Consider the following 19,702-nt stretch of genomic DNA (forward strand, 5'->3'; position numbering starts at 1 on the left):
AAAAGGTTTTCCTTATATATTTCAGGATTGTATTTTCATAGTGAAGCAAGTATTGCTTAAATAAATATTTTTTAAAATGTGTAGAATCTTTAGGGATAGCACAGCACCGTGCATGTAATAATTTAGGCAAGAGTTTCAATGTACCAAACTTGAAACCATGCCTATATAAATAAAGTGTACAAAATTTTCCTGAAAAAAACTGCTGAATTTTCTGTGAAAATTTTGGCTATTATATGTACATGTATGTACTTTTAACCCTATTCGGAGGGGTAAGTTTTTAATAACTCCTTATTGCTATGTTATATGGCTATGAAACTTACTGAGTTTCAATATTTATCTATTAGACACCTGAATGCCAAATTTTTAGGTCCCATACCTTCCAGAGGTGTTAATATTGGCCATTACTTGAAACTACCCCTAAAAATCTCTGAAATCCTTAATATGGGAAAATTTAATGACATGACTCCTGTTAGGATTATCCTTAGAACTTGAAATAACACAACTTTGTTTCATTAAGAAGAATCATTTTGCTTATTTATTGCTGCCATTTTGTTCCTTTTATGACGTAATATAAGTGGGCCAAGTTTAATTCAATTTGAACAACCCTATGAAAAGTTATTGAGTTATCGGTCATGGTATGTTCGAAATACCCCAGACCAAATAGAGTAAAGCAGGGTGAATTCCTCTGTATGCAATAATGATTGAAACATATTTGTAAATTAAGGCTTTACATAAATTTTTATGAGTTTTAACCTTCTGCACTTCTTGATTGTTTTTACAAATGTTTTTTAAATTTTTTGGAAGTCAATGTAACATGCTATAAGATTTACATGCTGCATTAAAGAATACGAGTGTATTTATTATTATCTTTTATTTACATGTAATCTCTTAAACTTTTTTATTTATAGGTACTATGCTGAATAGGAATACACTTCTTTTGCTGCTATTCCAAGCAGTGAATGTTATGAGCCATACAAAACCAAACATTGATTTGATTCCTAAATCCAGACCAAATATTGTGATATTTATAGCTGATGATTTAGGTATTGGAGACGTTGGTTGCTATGGAAATGATACTTTACACACACCTAATATAGACAGTATGTGCAAAAGAGGTTTAAAGTTAAATCACAATTTAGCTGCTGAGTCTGTTTGCACACCAAGTCGTGCGGCTCTCCTGACTGGTCGCTATGCAGTTAGGTATGGACTGACCGCATCTAGTCTTTCTGAACAAAGAGTCATAACTTCTGCTTCAAGTTCTTCTGGAATACCTTCAAACATAACAGGCTTTGCAGAATTACTGAAAACAAATAATTATACAAATGGTTATTTCGGTAAATGGCATTTAGGGTTACATTCTGATGATAAAGATTTTAGTTATTCTCCACTGAATCGTGGATTTGATTACTATTTTGGAATGCCGCTAACAAATTTGTTGGACTGTGATTTTGGTGTTGGTAGTGAATTATTGCCTACACCAATTCTAAAATTTCCCAAAACTAAGTTTTTCTTGCCTTTCGTGTTAGCAGCTGTTGTTATCACTTTCTCTTTCTTGTTTCCAATGAGGAAGTTACTTTTGTTAATGTTGTGGTTATACATAGTTCTGTGGTTATTGCACATTTTAAATATGTTATTATCTCGACAACTAAACTGTATTTTATTGAAAAACAATGAGTTGGTTGAACAACCTGTCAGAGTTGAAACCCTTACCAACAAGTTGACAATAGAGGTGGAAAATTTTATTGAGAAGCACCAAAATCACCTATTTATGGCTGTTGTGTCCTATCATAAGGTTCATGCTGCATTGGCAACTAGCAAGGAGTTTGTTGGTCAAAGTAAACATGGAAAATATGGAGACAATGTTGAAGAGATGGATGCATCAGTTGGTAGAATTCTTAATACTTTACAGAGATTTAACCTAACTGAAAGTACTTTTGTTTACTTTACATCTGATCATGGACCAGCATTGTATATGTATGTTGATGGTGAACTACATGGCGGTTCTAAAGGTATTTTTAAGGGTGGCAAAGGTTCAAGTTGGGAAGGAGGTATCAGAGTCCCTACTGTAGTCATGATGCCAGGAAAAATTCCTGCAGGAATTATTTATGATAAACCAACAAGTGCTTTGGATTTATTTCCCACATTACTTTCATTAACAGGTGTGTCCATGCCATCAAATGACATTTTTGATGGAGAGGATATAAGTGTAATTCTTAAAGGCGGCAACCTTAATAAGAATAGATGTTTTTTTCATTATTGTGGAACACGCCTGCAAGCTGTTACCTGTGCTCCAAAATACACAAAGCATATCTGGAAACTTCATTATGAAATTCCAATATTGGATAACAGGACTGAGGTTTGTGGTTTGGATATTTGTCCTTGTTTTGGTGATGGGGTGGAGATTTTAAAAACTCCCTTGTTGTTCGAATTGCAGTCAGATCCAGGTGAAAACAATTCACTGGTTTCAAGCAGCTTGCGCTATAAGGAAGTACTCTCCTTTATTGCTGGTATGGTGGAAGGTCATAAAAGTACCCTTACTCCTATTGAAAGTCAGTTATCCACTGTAAAGAACAGTTTTTCTCTAAAACGACAAATGTGTTGCAACTATCCATTTTGCAGCTGTTAAGTTTTGAAAGTATATGACATACATACAGAGATAATACATTCAGAAATAATTTAGGTGCCCTGCATTATTTACAAATGAGCTTGCTCTTGTAATGAAACAATAAAAATTATGAAGGTCATCGGGTACATTTAGCTTATCTAAGCTTATCACGATTATATATTTCCAGAAAACATTTTTTTTACTAACCCGAAGATGTTGTATAAAGCTCCGTAATTTAAATAAATATATTTTGGATGTTTTTTTAATTTGGTAACATGTATAATGGAATATAATTAGTTAGCATTTTAATGTCAACATTTCTCCAAATTATTTTGTGTTTTTGTGGTATAGTTATATATGTATTCTATTTCCATGTGAAAAAGCATTCTGACATTTATTCACTTTTGTCATTTTGCAAGTTTTGTTTTTTGTGCGTAATTTTTTTGAATGTCATATAGAATTACATTCCCCAATTCCGTGCCTTGTTCAAAGATTTGGTTTCTGAAAAAACTACCACCTTGTTTTCATTTTTAAAGTGCTTACCGCCTGCTTCTGTCTTCTTTTAGAATAACAAAAACTTGACATCATGGTCTGAGGATATGACACTCGCAAGCTTGCAGAGACAATATGTGTTAAGGCTACCACAGTTATCTTTACTATGGAAGCAATCAAAGGTATATATGCGAATACAGAACTTTATTGGAAAAAATGTAATTGCACAATTTACAGTTTTTTAGCTATTTATCAACGTGAATCTAAAACTTTGCAGCTTATAGGTCACAGAAGGACTACTTGCAGATACGCATATATAAACAATGTTTTAAAACACATTCAAATATGCATGCATAAATTATAGGACAACCACGTCAAGACTGCAATTTCATTCGAATGTCCTGTGTGTGTTTTATACTAAAAGTGTGTCTATAGTGGGGACATTCTCTAAACATATGTCCACATATGTGTGTTGGAGAAGATTGTAATCCATTCAACTGCAGCACTTGCTCACATCGTAATGTATCCCTGTAATCCTGATGTTGCTCCCTCTTGGTGTCAACTTTAAAATATAGACTACTATTATTTACATTTGTTTGCTTAGTAGGTAAGTCAAAAATAGTAAGACTAAAGGATTAAAAAAGGCAAATATTTCTCCTACACTTAAACTTACAAGAGTCATTACAATGTGTATACAACATCGTCTTTCAAATTTTGACTACAAAATCTAAAAAACAATCTGTCTTTTAGTTTGTCTCGTAAATAATTTATGCTATGAATGCAATGCCGCAGTCAAAATTATATAATGTAACAAGACCTATTATTTTGTAAGTGTCAAAAATAAAAAAGCAAAATTTCACAGCATAATATAAAATAGATTTAGTTGTTGTTCTGTTGTAACTTGGATTTTGCTTTACAGTTTTGACATATTATTAACTATCCCCTTTTTGTCAGCCCCAGATCTGGATTAGGAAAGTTTTCATCTTCATCATGACTGTTTTTAATCAGGTCTTTTAATATACATTAAATAATATGTGTTTCTTTCTTAGATTGCTCATCGAGCATATTTGAACATTCCAAAAGACGTCAACATATACAATCATAAATCTGCTGGTTTTGCCAGAATATTAGGGCTCACAGGTTTTGGACAGTGGATTGTCGTTTCGTATATGAGTTTTGTTATGTATCAAAATATGCCCGCATTTTTTAATTGGATTCCCACCGATAGGTAAGGTAATCCATTAAAGATTGAAATTGTTATTTTTAATGTAATTTGCATTAGAATTGCCTGGAATGATCTTTACATCTAAAGAAAACTTAGTTTATCCATTCTGTTGTAAAATAAAATGACCAAGATATTTAAGAATATGTTAACAAATGTATGAAGTATGATTTTATTTGTAGTTTTTATTAAATAAAAATCTTATTTGGATTATTAGATCGACAGATAATATGTCAACACAGAGTAAAAGATTACCATTAGCTGACTGGAAGGTAATTCCTAGATTACTAATGTTACAAGGATTCTAAAATTTTAAAATGGTGTCGACGTTACCTTGCTTGAGATTTTACATGGCCTTTTTGAATTTCGTTTAACGGTATTTCGAATTTTTATTATTTTACAAATTAACTGCATTTTATGCTTCAATCAAAGACCTGCTTTTCAACCTTTTTTCGTCCAGGTTTTAAATATCTGTTTTTCGTGGAGGTTTCTTAAAGTCTCCAAGCCTATTGTTTACACATCCTAATTCTCCAGATCTTCCTGAACATACAGTGTGTTTTTTTCTGCAACTTTTTACTTAAAACTTTGCACATTGCACAACCATCACTCACTACCATTGTGTTGAAATTATGCAACATAAATTGTTAAATTTATTTTTTTTGTTTTGTGTTTAGTACCGCCTTGGTTTTGCTATATTTTCTTTTGGTGCATCTTGCGCAATGTTGGTCACAACTTACATGTATTGTTTTAGGTGAGTGTTTTGTGTTGTTTATATGTAGTGTAGTATACATCGATGTGCAATCATTTAAAACTTTTCTTACCATCAAAAATATGAACTAATTTTTGCAACAGCATTTTTTCCACATTTGAAATATTTGCTTTGTTTTCATTGTATTGTATAAATTGCATTGGTAATATTTTTCTAAAAGACTCTAAAGTTTACCAACAACTACCACAAGGCATTATTTTTTGTAATCAAGTTAAAAAATGTAATAAAGGAAAAATTTGTTGGTGTTTTTATTCTGTTTTTTATGCTTATGTCATTCTATAATCTTGTTATTAGTTTATTATCCCCCTTTTTCCAAGGCTCTTGGAGCAATATTTCTGCCACCAACCACTAAACATAATCAGTCTGCAACATTGGCTTTCAAAAAAAGAAGGAACTCAAAATATAATTCTTCATATATTTTGCCCAATGTTTACAATAATTTTTTGATGTTTTGATGTTTAGGTCTGTTTCCTCAATTACTCTATTAAAAGAAAGTCAAAAGGTTTTATTTACAACCTATACACCAATCGGAACAATTCGGAATTTTGCGATAGATGTGCGAAATGTTTCAGCGATTCAACCTAGGGCGGGTAAATGTTTTTTGTTATTATTTAAATTACTGATATCTCTGTAAAAAGACCCACCTTACGTTGACTTGGAATTCGTTCTGCACTTTGTGCCCGGAGCTGACAATTTTTCTGAAACGAAAATCCGAATAAGCTGCTAACAATTACTGGATCTTATGTTTATGAAGGGAAGTACCACTATCGGATATCTGAGGAAGGGGTAATATTTGATGCACCTAATGGTTTTAAGGGTATTGTGTAGACATTATTTTTATAAATTCTTTGCCCTAGACACAAAAAGGTTCAGTTTTTAAGCTAAGACAAAATCTAAGCAAAATCTTTACATGTGAAACTAAATTTACCTTCACATGACCTAAGTGACGACTATAACATTTATAATTTAAGATTTTGTGTACTGTGATAACTATTATTCCATTTATGTTAGCACTTTCCTTAAAGACAACCTTGCAATGCGTTTTAATCTTTATCCTCACACAGAATTTTAACCCTGAAACACTTAAAAGTCACTTCAACTCTTTGGGCGTTTGATAAAAATCTGCTTTGAACTGCATGTATTTAATATTTTTGCTGTAAATTCTTCTAGGAAAGATGACTCAGATTCCACTAAAGCTTAAAGGCTACCAATTTCATTTCCTTGTTGACAAAGCTGGAAGTTTTCCGCACCCTTCGCTATTCGATAGAACGGTTGGAGTTAAAAGAGATTTTGGCATACAAAAGAAATAAAAAAATAAACCACTTTTAATATTTTTGTTTCAAGCGAGAAGCATACACTATTACTTTGCAATATTGTGCTGTACTAAATGAATAAATTGATGCAAGTGAAGTTTATTGACTTTAAAGATTTTTAACACAAAACTAATTATGAATTTACAGTTAGACATTAATTTTTGTTCCTAATCATGTAATTTAGTTACATGCCATTGTAGTAATAAATATAAACTGTATCTTTTATAACAAGCAAATATTGTTCAAATCAACTAAAGCTATTAATCCTGCACAAGAAATATTGGAGAAAAAGATAACAATCTTTTTTATCAGTTCTAACATACAAGGTTTTTTAATAAAAGTAAAATTTAGAATGATGTTCCATCTTGGATAAACGTAAAACTTATTATTTCACTGAGCACCCAGGCTTTGTCAAAATTTTAATTTTCAATTTATCTTCATAAGAAACAAAAGTTTTAAAAATGCAAAGCATCCACTCACAAGGATGCGCTTTTCATAAAAAATTACCTGGACATATTTATTACCAGTCTAATATTGGTTATTGATCAAATAAGTGGCATAATTTAGAGTAATTATTTTATAGTTTCATTAAATATTTAATATGCTTCGACAGTTAGTGCACTACTTGTCAATTGATGCCACGGATTGTGTAAACGATACCTGCGATGAAATTAAGCGAAATTTAACAACAAAGAAGCAATGGAATACGTTTATCATTTCAATGATTCAATGTTGGTTGCAAACTGTTAACAATGGATACAGTGAGATTAAATTTACTTTGGGAGAAAAGTGCAAGATTACGTCATCGATTGTGGTTAGTGTTGTAGAAATGTTAAAGTGTGAAAAAGATTTCTGTCAGGTATGTCTCACTGTTATGACTACAACTATTAGAGAAAACCTTTTTTTTGCAATAAGAGAATATACTTTTAAAGGAAATTATTCTGGCTATTTTGACCCTATTCGAAAAATTAAGTTCCGCAATTTGTATTTTTTAGAACAAATTGCATAAATAAGTTTAGCAAAGGTAGGCGAAAGTTAATCAATCGCAAAAGTGACACAATTTTTTATTAACCTTATTAGCACCAATAGAGACGCAGGAGAGAAGAGGGGGAGTTGAGGGATAAAATACCTGCAGACCCTTTGACTAGACAAAACTTTTGTTCAACATGTAACTGAGTGCTCAAATTTGGTGACTTTTCCTAACTAATTTTGGTTTGTAATGAAAATAATTTATTTTAGAACGTTTTTGCATTTTTTTGACACAGGTAATTTTAAAAAGAACAGACATGCATGTATGAGTGTTTAAGTAGATGTATTTGTTAAATATTTATTTATCACAAAATGACATCATTTCTAACCCTAGTGACGTCATTATATTGTTTCTCCTTAACTTGAACATCTATAAATGCCGTTCTTAACATGTCTTCTCTTCTTCATCGATTTTTAGAGTTGCAAAGTTAGGACTGAATTTTTTTGTATCAGAGAACAAATTTGATAGAAGGTCGAAATGCTTTACATTTTCTTCTCATCACTTTAGATTTTGTTGCTACTTCCCGAACAGATCAAAAACAAATTACTAGAGGACTTATGCAAAGTATTGCAGACAAAAAAGCATAAGCGTTTCACGAAAGCGTTAGCAAAGGAGACATTCACTACACACTCTCAAAATATCATGTACACATGTCACGAAGTAGACTCATCTGGTATTCATGCGTTTTATAAAAACGTTCTTTACGTAAACAATGTTGCTTCTTCATTGTTACCTGATGAGGTATGCTGCTATTTATTTTACTTGTTGGATAATTTATTAGAATCCCTCAAACATTCCAGCACGCAAGTATTAAAGTCGTTGGAGCTTGATAAATACGGCGATAATTCCTACCCTTGTGTTTCGTTATTAAACAAAGTAGATGATATGGAGGTTAGGAAAATAAAAACGATACTTGAAACTACCAATACTAGGCCTCTGGAGGAAATTAAAGGAGATAAACTATGTTCTGATATATCATTTATTCGATTTATGACAAAAATACTACTGACACTCCATAACTCTCTCGAGGAACTAAAGAATGGGGAAATAATTGAAGCAGACTTGAGTGACACGATCATAAAAGTTGTAATGAAATTAAGGACGTATCTGTTCATATTGAATGACATGAAATCAAAGTTAGATGATTATATAATTTTGTCAGAAATTCTTGCTGATGTTTTGAAGTTGTGTTCAGCTGTATTTTCCAACAATAACCTTGTGAAGTACGTCTGTTGTGATGAGACAAATATGACAGATTTATCCAACATGTGTGAGGCTTTTCTTGAAACAGGTAAGTTGCAGCAAACTTTGTTGAAGATAGTTGTGGAGATGCTTAACATGGAATCTTTCTAGATGAGTCTTTTAACATTAATGTTGTTGCTGTTGTCGCTGTTGTTGTTGTTGTTGTTGTTGTTGCTGCTGCTGTTATTGTTGTTGTTGTTGTTGTTGTTGTTGTTGTTGTTGTTGTTGTTGTTGCTGTTGTCGTTGTTTTTGTTGTTGTTGTTGCTGCAGTCTTTGCTTTTGTTCATTGTTGCTTTGGGTTACTAATAATAACTCTATATGATAATAAATCTAACTAAATAAAACATTATTTTTCACATCAGATCTGACATTACGGAAAAAAATTTGGATTTGTATAGAATTTCAGAATTTTTTTAGATGACGAAGTTCTCTTCTCGTTGTGGAAGGAAGAAAAAAACAAGGATAAAAAATTCACTGGTGCCTTAATCCGCGTGAATAAATTATATCATGGATACAGGGACGCATTTGATTGGCTGTTGGATTGTGACTGCGTGAAGAAATATACAGATGTGTACATATCCACTTTGTGTGTTTTTACAATCAACTTTGGTTCTGTGAATTTGGTGCAGCGTTACATGAAGTTGATATCTGAACATCATAAACATAAAAGAAGATGCATACAAAAGGTGAATGGGAACTTATTGCACTTTTTATATTGCACTTTTTATTGAAAATCTATTAGTTAAGAAAAGGGGATCAGTTTCTTACAGAGACTGTGGTTAGGTCCACTTGACTAAGTTTTCCGTACAGAATAATTTTAAACATTTTCATTCTAACAAAAATTTTTCAGTAATTTAATGTACAGTTTCACTGTTTTGGGGGAAAGTATCTTGCAAACGTACGGACATAGATAATCACGTGCGTGGTTGGTCACGTGGGGAACTAATCAAGTTTACTAAAATGTTATAACATTCAATTCATTGTTTTCGTTCTGATTGTTACTGCATACTGACAGATACATCGCATATTGGATCATCAATAGAAATGATTTGTGGGCCTAAAACTTCGTTTCTGTATGGTATTCGAGGCATATCCACTTAAAACTTTTATAACACAAAATATTTATGTTGTTGTGATAATTTTGGACAACGTAATTTGTTAACGAAAAATGCTTTTTTGACAAATGGTCTTAGGACCCCGTTAAAAAAGTCTCCAATCATCATCATCATCATTCTCGGCTTAACGTCCGTTTTCCATGCTAGCATGGGTTGGACGGGGTATATTAATGATCCTCTTCCAATCTGATCTAGACTGTGTTAGATCTAAACTCAACTTCCTCTGTATCAAGTCTGTCCTTATAACCTCCTGCCAAGTCTTTCTCGGTCTGCCTCTGGGCTTTGCCCAAAATCAAATTAAGAGTCAGTTTTTTATTTACAACGTAATTATTTGCGCAGGTTCTCCTAAAATGCATACCGTATTTTTCTGTGGAATTTTGTGATTGTGTTATATCGTCATGTCAACAATATTACCAAGGTGACGAAGGAACCATTTTATTTGGTGATGAAAGCAGAACAAGATTCGAAGCAGACATGAATGAAGTCATTAACAAACTGACCGACGATGAGGCTGACCTAAAGATAATTTCAAGGCTGGCTTCTTTGTGCGTGGTATCACCTGGTTTTGTGATCAAAGAAATAATAGATCGAATATTTTCTGGGAATTTAAAGTACACTGTCTTTCTAAAGGTGAGTCTTAGACTGGTAAAAGATCATTACATCTTTACCTCCTGCGGGAAAAAATTTTCTTTTTCGAAAAGGTTTTCCAACAATTTAAATGAAATCAACTTTTTCGTTTTTTCGTAAGTAAACATTAAGCATATATCGTTACTGTGTATGCTGAGAAGAGTTCGGTAATGAAAATAAAAACTGATACCCTTGTTTTATAATCATTGGATAAATTTAGATCTGGTCAAAGTCTTTGTTTAAAAAAAAACAGGATTGATATCAGTCGTCTGTGAGAAAAAATCCAATACTGAAAAGTGAGGAAATTAGCCTGTTCTGCACGCGGTCCCTAAAAATTCCTTTTAAGGATGTGTCATTTCTAATTAAAGTTTTAGGATCTTAGCCGCATCCTAATAGACCAACTTTTTGCATATAAAAAATAAAGTAGTCAAATTTAAATTGATAAAACCAAGAATAGGGTTGAGATAATAGCATTGAAATATCACATAACGTCAAATATCTTTTCTACACGCAGGCTATCACTGCAATACCATCGTTACTGCAGTTGAAACAATGCGAACCATCAACTTTATTGCAATATCCTACTGCATTTGTATTTATAAAAACATTGTACACAAAACATCAGCACAGCAAGTCCACTATAAAGTCTCTACGTGGATTAGTGTTTGGCATTTTAAAGGTAAAGATATATATATATATATATATATTTGTTTCTTCATCATGTCATCTCATATAAACCTTTTTTATTATAATTTAAACTTTTCGGTTACAAGAACTTTTGGTACGATTTAGTATACCCAAGAATGCATCAATAATAACAGTTGCCTATATTTGCTTTTCGTCATCGCCATTGTCATCATCGTCGTCACTGCTATCATCAATGTGGTCTGCATTTGCAGAAGTACACATCTTTAAAATCATTACCATGTTTTTTACGTCACTGCGTCATCTTTTTATTATTCTTTGTTTTAGCACACGTCAGCATGTCATCAACATAAAATAACGCACAACATATTAGATATGTTCGTTATGGAGAATCTGCAAAAACAAGTTTTTCTACCATCGGAAACAACGTTAGAGTTGCTTCAGAAATGCATCGATAATTTTAAAAGCGAAGGTATAGAAACTGAAAGAGTGTTCTTGTTGCTGGAGCTTTTGTTGAGAAAAAAAGAATTTGTTTCGAACCCTGAAGAAGCGCTAATAGACGTTTGTGTGATCAATCTTGTCGATCTTTTAAAGTATAATTTTCAGACAGCAACATTGGAAGAAAAAGCATTATTTTTCACTTCCATAAAAGAAATGTTTTCAGCATGTGGTAGGTATTTTACTGTACAATCCGATTAACTTTTGTTTTTTATAAGAAAATTAATTTTAGCCTCAGTTGCTGAGGCAAAAATGTTAACTTTAGCATCAAAGTTGCTAAGAAGTAATATTTAATTTTTACAAAAAATATTGACACTCACTTTTCTTATACACTAGTAGAGAAACGACTTTCATTGTTGGTAAAGACCTATTCTGAAGGTTTCCTGTTACATCATCTAGGTTGGAGCCTTGATCTCTTAACTTTCCAAATTTTGAGCCTGGTCCGTCGTTAAGTTTTGACCCAAATCACAGCCTCAGCCCTTAGCAACCTTTAAAACAAGGTGTATAAGCTTTGTTACTCCAATTGTAACGGTTTCAAGGGAAACACCCACCCAGGGTTAAGCGTGGGAAACACCCACCCAAAACCATTGTCTTTCATCTTGTTGGTGACGAGATATAAATTAGTAAGAAATTTATTTACAAACTGTGTGTCTTATTGGAAGATTTGTCATTTGTTATTCATTCATGGATCAAACTTTCACCCTAACCTGTAGTGAAAGATCTTGAAAACAGCTAATTGGGAAGTTAACCTCTTTGTGTTTAAGCAACCTAACAAATTCAATTTTTTTCTCTCATAGATTGGTATCAAGCGTTCTATTTTGTCTCTTTATTTTCATTACATAAACATGGCTTTCTGTTTTCTGTACCTTCATCCCTTCTCGAAGTTTGTTCCAGTTGTGATAAATGGAAATCAGTAGAAATTAAAGGTAAAATAACTCTGAAACAAAGTTATAATATGGTTATGGTTATAATTAGGGTTGTTTCGTCTAAAATCACATTAAGCAATAAAAATTCCTTAAGCAAACTAATTTTCGCGAAAATTATCATTTATTATACTGCTATAATGCCAAAACCATTTATCTTAGATGCATTCTTTCGTGAAATCTGCCAATGTAACGCCATTGATTTTCTCTCAACGCTATTTTCAGCTGAAATTAGTCCAAAAAATCAGCTGCTTTGTATGAAATAATAAATTGTACAGCAGGCAAAAGTAACATCCAAATATGATGTTGATAAAAAAACATTTTGTTTTTTTCCCACACGTACCAGTTTCACTGTAAGTTGACTAATCAAACGTCTCTTAGGGCCTAGTGTTTCTTATTTTATTCTAAATTAATTCTTTAAAAATCTAAATTAAAATACGTATTTGTATGTTCGTCTTTTAGATGTTGATAAATGGTTAGCCTTGTTTCAACTGTCGTGCATATCAATGCAACACGTAACCCATTTTATTGAAAGCATGTCTGCGTTTGATGCTGATGATGAAGTACCATGTATCATTCAATCTGCCGTCACTGTATGTTCCGTTTGAATTGCTCTCCCCTTCCTGGTTTCACACTCACACGATCTCCTCCACACGTGTTGCTTGTTTTTTCCTGTATACTGTAGCTGTGTGTAACAGTACCATCGTTGTGTTTTTGTCTCACTAATTCAGCTGTGTGCTTTAAATCATTGATACATGATTTGTCGTTTCTTTTTAGATGTTTTCTGTTAACGTCAGCAAATTCCGTGCAGATAGGATGATACAGTGCTTAAATGAGATAGTACGACATCAAAAACTGCAGGTGTGATTTTTTTTAAAATCCCAAATTTCATTACTGTCTTTTAAACTGGGCGTTTATTAGAAATACAGAGTGCTTATTTATATAATTGATAGAAGAAAGGGGAATAGCTATTGATTGAAAGGGGATTATTATTTTAATTTTTAAAATCGAATGGTCTACATTTTGCGCTTAATTTAGTTCAACGTAGATGAATATATCACGAATAATTGTAAATTTTATTACTTACAAGGAATATACAAAGAACGTTAACTTTTGTTGCATCTTCGTTTTAGAATGTATCTACGTATTTTAGTGAAGACCTCCAAACAGGCAAGTTAACTGGTTAAAAAAATTAAATGCTCACTACTTATATGTTGTTTGATTTATTTGATGTAGGCTGTTCGTTTGACCGTGGCTTTGTGTAGATTGTTCGTTTGACCATGGCTTTGTGTAGATTGTTGTTTGACCATGACTGTATGTAGATTCTCCGTTTGACCATGACTGTTTGTAAATTGTTCGTTTGACCATGACTGTATGTAGATTGTTCGTTTGACCATGACTGCGTAAGTTGTTCGTTTGACCATGACTGTGTGTAGATTGTCCGTTTGGCCATGGCTCTGTATAGATTGTTCGTTTGACCATGCCTGTGTGTAAATTGTTTGTTTGACCATGACTGTATAGACTTGTGTGTAGACTTCGTAATTTATAAATTGTCGACAATAGAAAACATTTTTCTGGCGTTAAATAGGGGTTGAACATATTTTGTTGTGCTCTATTATGTTATACAAGGCAAAATAACACCACCAATTGCTTGGCAATAAAGAATACGCAAAAGTTATCTTTAAAAACACTAAAAGATTATATAAAGTCTCTTCATGCTTTGCTACAATTTTTTTATAGCAACGAATCTTCACGGCATGAGTTTCGCCATGTTGGTATTCGTTCAGTGTTTTGTGTCGTTGTACAGTGAAGCAACAGACGATGAAGACAAGGGTACTGTAGCACTCAACTGTGATCAATTCATAACAATTCTTCATCTGTTTGTGAACTATGCAAAAGATATGACCGACCATTTGGTAAGTTGAGGTTCGCTGTGGAAATATTTTTTTACCCGCTTAGTTTCATTAATTTGTTTCACTGCTTTTGTACTCTCCTGAGATTTCGTTGGAATTTGAAATTGAAAACCGCAAACTCTTTTACCTGATAGAATTATGATAGTAACGTAGATCTTGTCGTGTTTAGAACATTAGCAATCAAATGTTATCCACATCATGTATTTTCCGTGTTTTTGTAACGTATATCGACAACCTGAAGAATAATTTTCCTTTTCTAAAATTTAAAGTAAAGTGTTTTTCACAAGACGTGAGTGTTGAGACATATTTATTCTTTATCCCAAAGAGCTCAAGTGTAAAGCAAGTTCAATTTTGTTCATAAAAGCAAGTTCGATGTTTTTATTTATGTAGATAGCATCCCAGTTCACTCTTTACTTGTTGGAGCAACTCCTGTACGCATCCGCCATGTTTGATGAAGGCATGAAAAAAAATATGTCTCTCCTCCTGATGAATGTTCTACTTGCTTTATTGGATTCTGTAAAGTATTTACAAGGCGACAAAACGAGCATGCTTGACAAATGCAAAGACACACTTAATATTTCAGATGATGAACTTGGACATCTGTTAAAAGAAAAGTATGAAGCTTTTGTCAAAATGAAATAAGCTAATTTGAAAACTAGTTTTTGTCGTTTTTTTGTCCTTTACTCTCAACGAAGGAGCGTTCCTAATTAACGTATTTATTTATATGAGCGTCCCAGTTTGATAGAACACCTTTAAAAATTAAATCAGCGCCCAGAAAAAGTATTTGTCCAGGAAATTAATTATGACGTAAAGGTGTTTGCGAATCGAAATATTTAAAACCTTTTACAAAGCTTACAGAGAAAATTTCAATGAATGTGCTTAAGAAACCAAATGATTAATTTATTTTCCAAATTCTGCAAATTTCACATGGTTCGCCGTTTTAAACTGGCATATTAAACATCATTCGCCTCAGGCGGAAGCGTCTGACAGAATATTTTTGGATGTTCGTGAATATCCAAAAAATATCTCAGCAGATATCCGATATCAAATATCTGCTCGAGATATTCGATAGTCTCTCCGGCACTTATATTTTTTTTATATATATAATTTCTTTAAAAAATTACATGCAAGACAATCAGATGGAGAGTTAAAACTAAAACTAAAAAAGTTATCAAACAAAGGATATATTATATCGCACTCCATCTTTTATTGTTCTCGATAGTAGTACAGAAAGGATAAGCAATCAGATGGAGAGCTGAAAATAACAAGCGCGAACGTTTTAAAACAACAAGAAAAAGTAAACTAAAATAAAATATGGAGTGGTTCGCCACTTTAGATAATGATTCCTTTCCAATGGTGCATGATAAAACAGATATTCAGCGCGGTAGAATCGGATATCGCAATTAATAAGTATTGCTTCGTTTATATTCGACTCCGCTGCACGTCGTCGAATATCACAAGCTCGAGTGAATAATTACGGATATCCGATTTTACCTTGCTGAATATCTGCTTAATATTGTCCTGAACATTTTTTTTTTATTATTATTTTCAGTTTCATGCAGTGTTTTAAAAAATATTCATCGCACTGCATTATTACACCCAAAAACGCGTTAAATCTGGCCACCATCTAGATAATCAAAAATAACGGGATGCTGTTTATTTATCTTGACAGGAAAACTTACGCTAGTAAGGCCGGGAAAAAGGGAGATAAAATATGAGAAGTCAAGTTCCTTGTAAATTGTTTTTCGTAGTTGGAAACTCTTTGTTTTTACTGTTTTACTGTTTTTATCTTATCTCAAAAAATTGATCTCGGATTGCTCTCTGTCTACAATTTCCTTTCTTCTTCGTCAACACAGCTTTTTGTTCAAACCTCGATAATGTCGATTTTCTATAAAGATAGAAGCGTCATTAAATGTGTACTACTCAGTGTCTACTCTGTCGAAAAATATTTTTTCAAAAAATCAGAAATATCAGCACTTTCTTATATCAGGAAAATGTCAAGCATTTTAAGGATCAAAGTTCCATATGAACTATATTCGTTTGACAAGAATTTGACAAGTTTCATTCAAATTTAAACAGTTTCTTTTATCAGAATGTTTTTAATCAAAAATACTTTTTTAGGCCAAGGTCCCAATAAGTGTAAGATTTTGGCCCAAAATAGCTGAAAAATCGGAGAAATGTTGTGAGCTACCGAGAACTACCTCATAATTTACAATATTTTTACTCCACGATCCGTTATGTTTACTTACTTTACATTTTCTTCGTTTTGTTTATTTTCTGCTGATAACTTTGGTAGCAAGAATTCTTCTTCTCTTGCAACTGTCCCCGTGTTGTCTCGATAGTGTTCTCGATGTCTTTGACAACTCTAAAGTAACAGCGGTCATAATAAATAAGTTTGGTTTTTCAAAGATTAAGTTTCTTCAGTGTGGAGTGAAGGGCGGGTAATGTTTTGAAAACAGATTACAACGTCAGCATTATTCTGTCGCCGGTAAACTTAGTAAGTAAATTTAACTTCAAACTTTTTGTATTAAATTTGACGTCAATTTGCAAATTCTTTGTACCTTTTTGACATGCTTCACTAGCTATAAGTTTAGCCATTAGTAGACCACCATTTCCATAGCCTGGATGTTAGTATTTGTTGTTTTTTTTGACCAAGCCAAAACAATCTATACCATAATACCCGTATACGTCTGTCCGTCCGTCCGTCTGTCTGTCTGTCACGCAAAATGGTAGCTTAGCTGCGCAGGTAGCGAGACGCACGCAATGCGGTATAAAAAGGACGGGCAAACCCGTGGATTTTTCCACAGGCTAATGACTAGTAATATAAAATCTGATTGCTTCTTTTGCTTTTTTTTTGTTTGTTTTTATAAAATTATGTTTCCGGAATTACTTATGCTAAAGTGATAAAACTTGGCATACTTCTACAAAGTAATACAAACAGATTCCAGGTAAAAGAAATAATTTTGAAATATTTTTATCAACGATAAACTCATAAATTGCGGTTTTCCGTTTCAATCCATTCCATGTGTGAATATTGACCTTTGCGTGCATACCTAAATGTGTTTTCTTTTATATAGCGAGACTTTGATAATAAGTGCTGCTTTCGGAAAAAAAGTCCATACACGTTTCTCCTGTATATATATGTATATGAAATACATTACCCAGGTTATTGGTACTGTCAAATAAAGGAAATTTCAGTCGAAGAAGCAGTCGTACAGTCCCTAAAAATCATCGTGCTTCGGGGAAAGTGGGAATTTGACTTAAAAAAATAATCGATTATTAGGCACACAAAAGTATTACAAAGAAAACTTTACTCATTACTCAGGTTTACCTTCAGAAAATTTTCCATTTCTTTTTCACTCAATTCGTATCTAAGCGCTGCCATCCATCGTTCACGTGACCTTTTCCGTTCAGCCAGAACAAGAGACGGGTCGTTTGAATACACAGTGGGAAACTTTACCAGGGATGGTTCGGACTCTTTGGCAGTTTGCATCGCACCTGATAATAAGACATGGTTTCTACGTGCTTGAAAATGAGCGGCCGTCGTGTTACCGTATGTGTCTCCGTATGAAAATCGTTGTTGTGGCATGTATCCAGTGTAACTAACAGGTAAACATAAACAGTCCATTTCCAATTTTATACATAGGTCTCGCCGATATTCAGAAAGAGAACGGGTCCTGGGATCAAGGTTGCGTTGATTAAAAACTTCCGCGCCGTTTTATTAAAATAACAAATAGGTAGTTACAATACACGCGTTTAAATTAAAATCTAAAGTCAGTACAGTCAGAAGAACCATTTGAAGTTAAGACCGGCTATTTTTTCTCATGGCTTGAAGCTCATTTATATATTATATATACACAAAACAAACAACAGATTAATCAGTTATAGCAAACCGATTTCAAATACCTCGGACAACTTCGTCCCAGGGCTTGTTAGGTCACTTAATTTGAATGTGCAAATATAAAGTAATTTAGTAATATAAAAGAACCCGGGGACGAAGTTGGCTCTATAAAACCTGATCTGTAAGTGGTTTCGCGTGTAAAACTAATTACCATTTAGACAGTTCAGTGCACTGCATGCAAACAGTGGGTGGTAAGTATAAATTAGTTCCATATCTAAAAATCAAATACCTCCTCCCGTTTTGTGTTGTTATCGGGTGAGCTTTTAAGGCTGTTATCCACATATGATCGCTATTTCAACTTTAATCTTAGGGTTTCGGAGAATGAAATAATGTTGCTTAGAGAAGAAAAAAATAGAGAAAAAGAAATATTACAAAGAAAAAATGAGAATAATAACTCGAAATTAAAAAATGCGCCCGCATTCTTACCCTGGCGGGATGTCCGATGTGCGATATGTGTAGGCGTGAGTTGTGATCCAATCTTGCGAAGCAGTTGACATGTCTTCTTGGTGATCGGATCCTTAGCGTGTAATAAAAGAACATAAAACGTCATATGTGACGTCACTATAAAGGGTTGGAAAACTAAGGCAACGAGATCATAACAAATTAACGCCAATAAAGATGATAGAATAACTACGGTAGCATTGTATAGCCGTTTCCCTTTATTCGGTTAAAAGTAAATAAGTAAATAAGCTGTACTGATACTTAAGCAGCGCTTTTGTCAAACCACAGAAAATATCGTGTTTTTTTAAACCATGTAATTTTACAATGAGGTATGACTTCAACAAACAGGAATGACGTGGTCAGACTCACTTTAATTAATCTGTTAATACTACTTTACAATGTCTCAAATATCGAAGTGAGTCTTATGAAAAATATTTATAATGTCGATAGCTGTTACTTCCTATACACGTAATCCATTTTCTTGCATTTACATTCCACGGAAGTTGGAAAAGCACCCATGCTGAAACATACACTCCGATAACACAAAGCGGACAGAGACACTGGGAGCGAGTTTGGATGCGAAAGCTTTCCCTCAGCAGAAGCACAAATAGAAAAAAAACTCCCCAAAGCACAACCTTCAAGCTCTAAATTGGAACAAGTGGCCTTGAGAACCCTAAAATTAAGATTAATTTTTTAAAAAGCTCTGAAAACGCAGAACACTTTGTAACCAGTTTCTTAAAACTACTTGAATGGACTATTTGTATATTTACTTTTAGGGTATAGAAAACACATTTTTTAAGAGTAAAAGTCAAACAAAAAACCGAAAATGTCCCGATATTAATCAGTAAATAACCCTGGATTTGATGTATTAAATTCACTAGACACTTTGGAAAAAGGTCGCGAATACTCAGCAATGATTTCTATCGTTTTAAATCCAACCTTTAAAACCAAATTTTTTGTGCGCTG

The 19,702-nt window shown here is 33.1% G+C and overlaps 3 protein-coding genes across 3 annotated transcripts; 2 read left to right on the forward strand and 1 right to left on the reverse strand.

Annotated features, from left to right (window-relative positions):
• The first annotated feature begins 330 nt into the window (after positions 1-330).
• On the forward strand, positions 331-3,006 carry LOC130662840 (steryl-sulfatase-like). Its single transcript, XM_057461783.1, has one exon. It carries the CDS (start codon positions 914-916, stop codon positions 2,624-2,626), a length of 1,713 nt encoding a protein of 570 aa, XP_057317766.1. The 5' UTR covers positions 331-913; the 3' UTR covers positions 2,627-3,006.
• Positions 3,007-6,797: 3,791 nt separating this feature from the next.
• Positions 6,798-15,052, forward strand: LOC130662837 (uncharacterized). Its single transcript, XM_057461780.1, has 12 exons — positions 6,798-7,260; positions 7,939-8,722; positions 9,091-9,359; positions 10,128-10,418; positions 10,930-11,094; positions 11,388-11,730; positions 12,356-12,484; positions 12,944-13,074; positions 13,259-13,342; positions 13,615-13,651; positions 14,222-14,397; positions 14,785-15,052. Exons 1-12 carry the CDS (start codon positions 7,003-7,005, stop codon positions 15,034-15,036), a joined length of 2,919 nt encoding a protein of 972 aa, XP_057317763.1. The 5' UTR covers positions 6,798-7,002; the 3' UTR covers positions 15,037-15,052.
• Positions 15,053-16,503: 1,451 nt separating this feature from the next.
• On the reverse strand, positions 16,504-19,701 carry LOC130612811 (protein FAM166C B-like). The gene is made up of 4 exons (XM_057434162.1): positions 18,722-19,701; positions 17,716-17,996; positions 17,314-17,447; positions 16,504-16,759 (listed from the first exon to the last, which is right to left on the reverse strand). The coding sequence occupies exons 1-4, from the start codon at positions 18,790-18,792 to the stop codon at positions 16,640-16,642; spliced, it is 606 nt and encodes a 201-aa protein (XP_057290145.1). The 5' UTR covers positions 18,793-19,701; the 3' UTR covers positions 16,504-16,639.
• Between the last annotated feature and the right edge of the window lies 1 nt (position 19,702).

This window comes from Hydractinia symbiolongicarpus, chromosome 10 (genome assembly GCF_029227915.1).
Source record: "Hydractinia symbiolongicarpus strain clone_291-10 chromosome 10, HSymV2.1, whole genome shotgun sequence".
Lineage (NCBI taxonomy): Eukaryota > Metazoa > Cnidaria > Hydrozoa > Anthoathecata > Hydractiniidae > Hydractinia > Hydractinia symbiolongicarpus.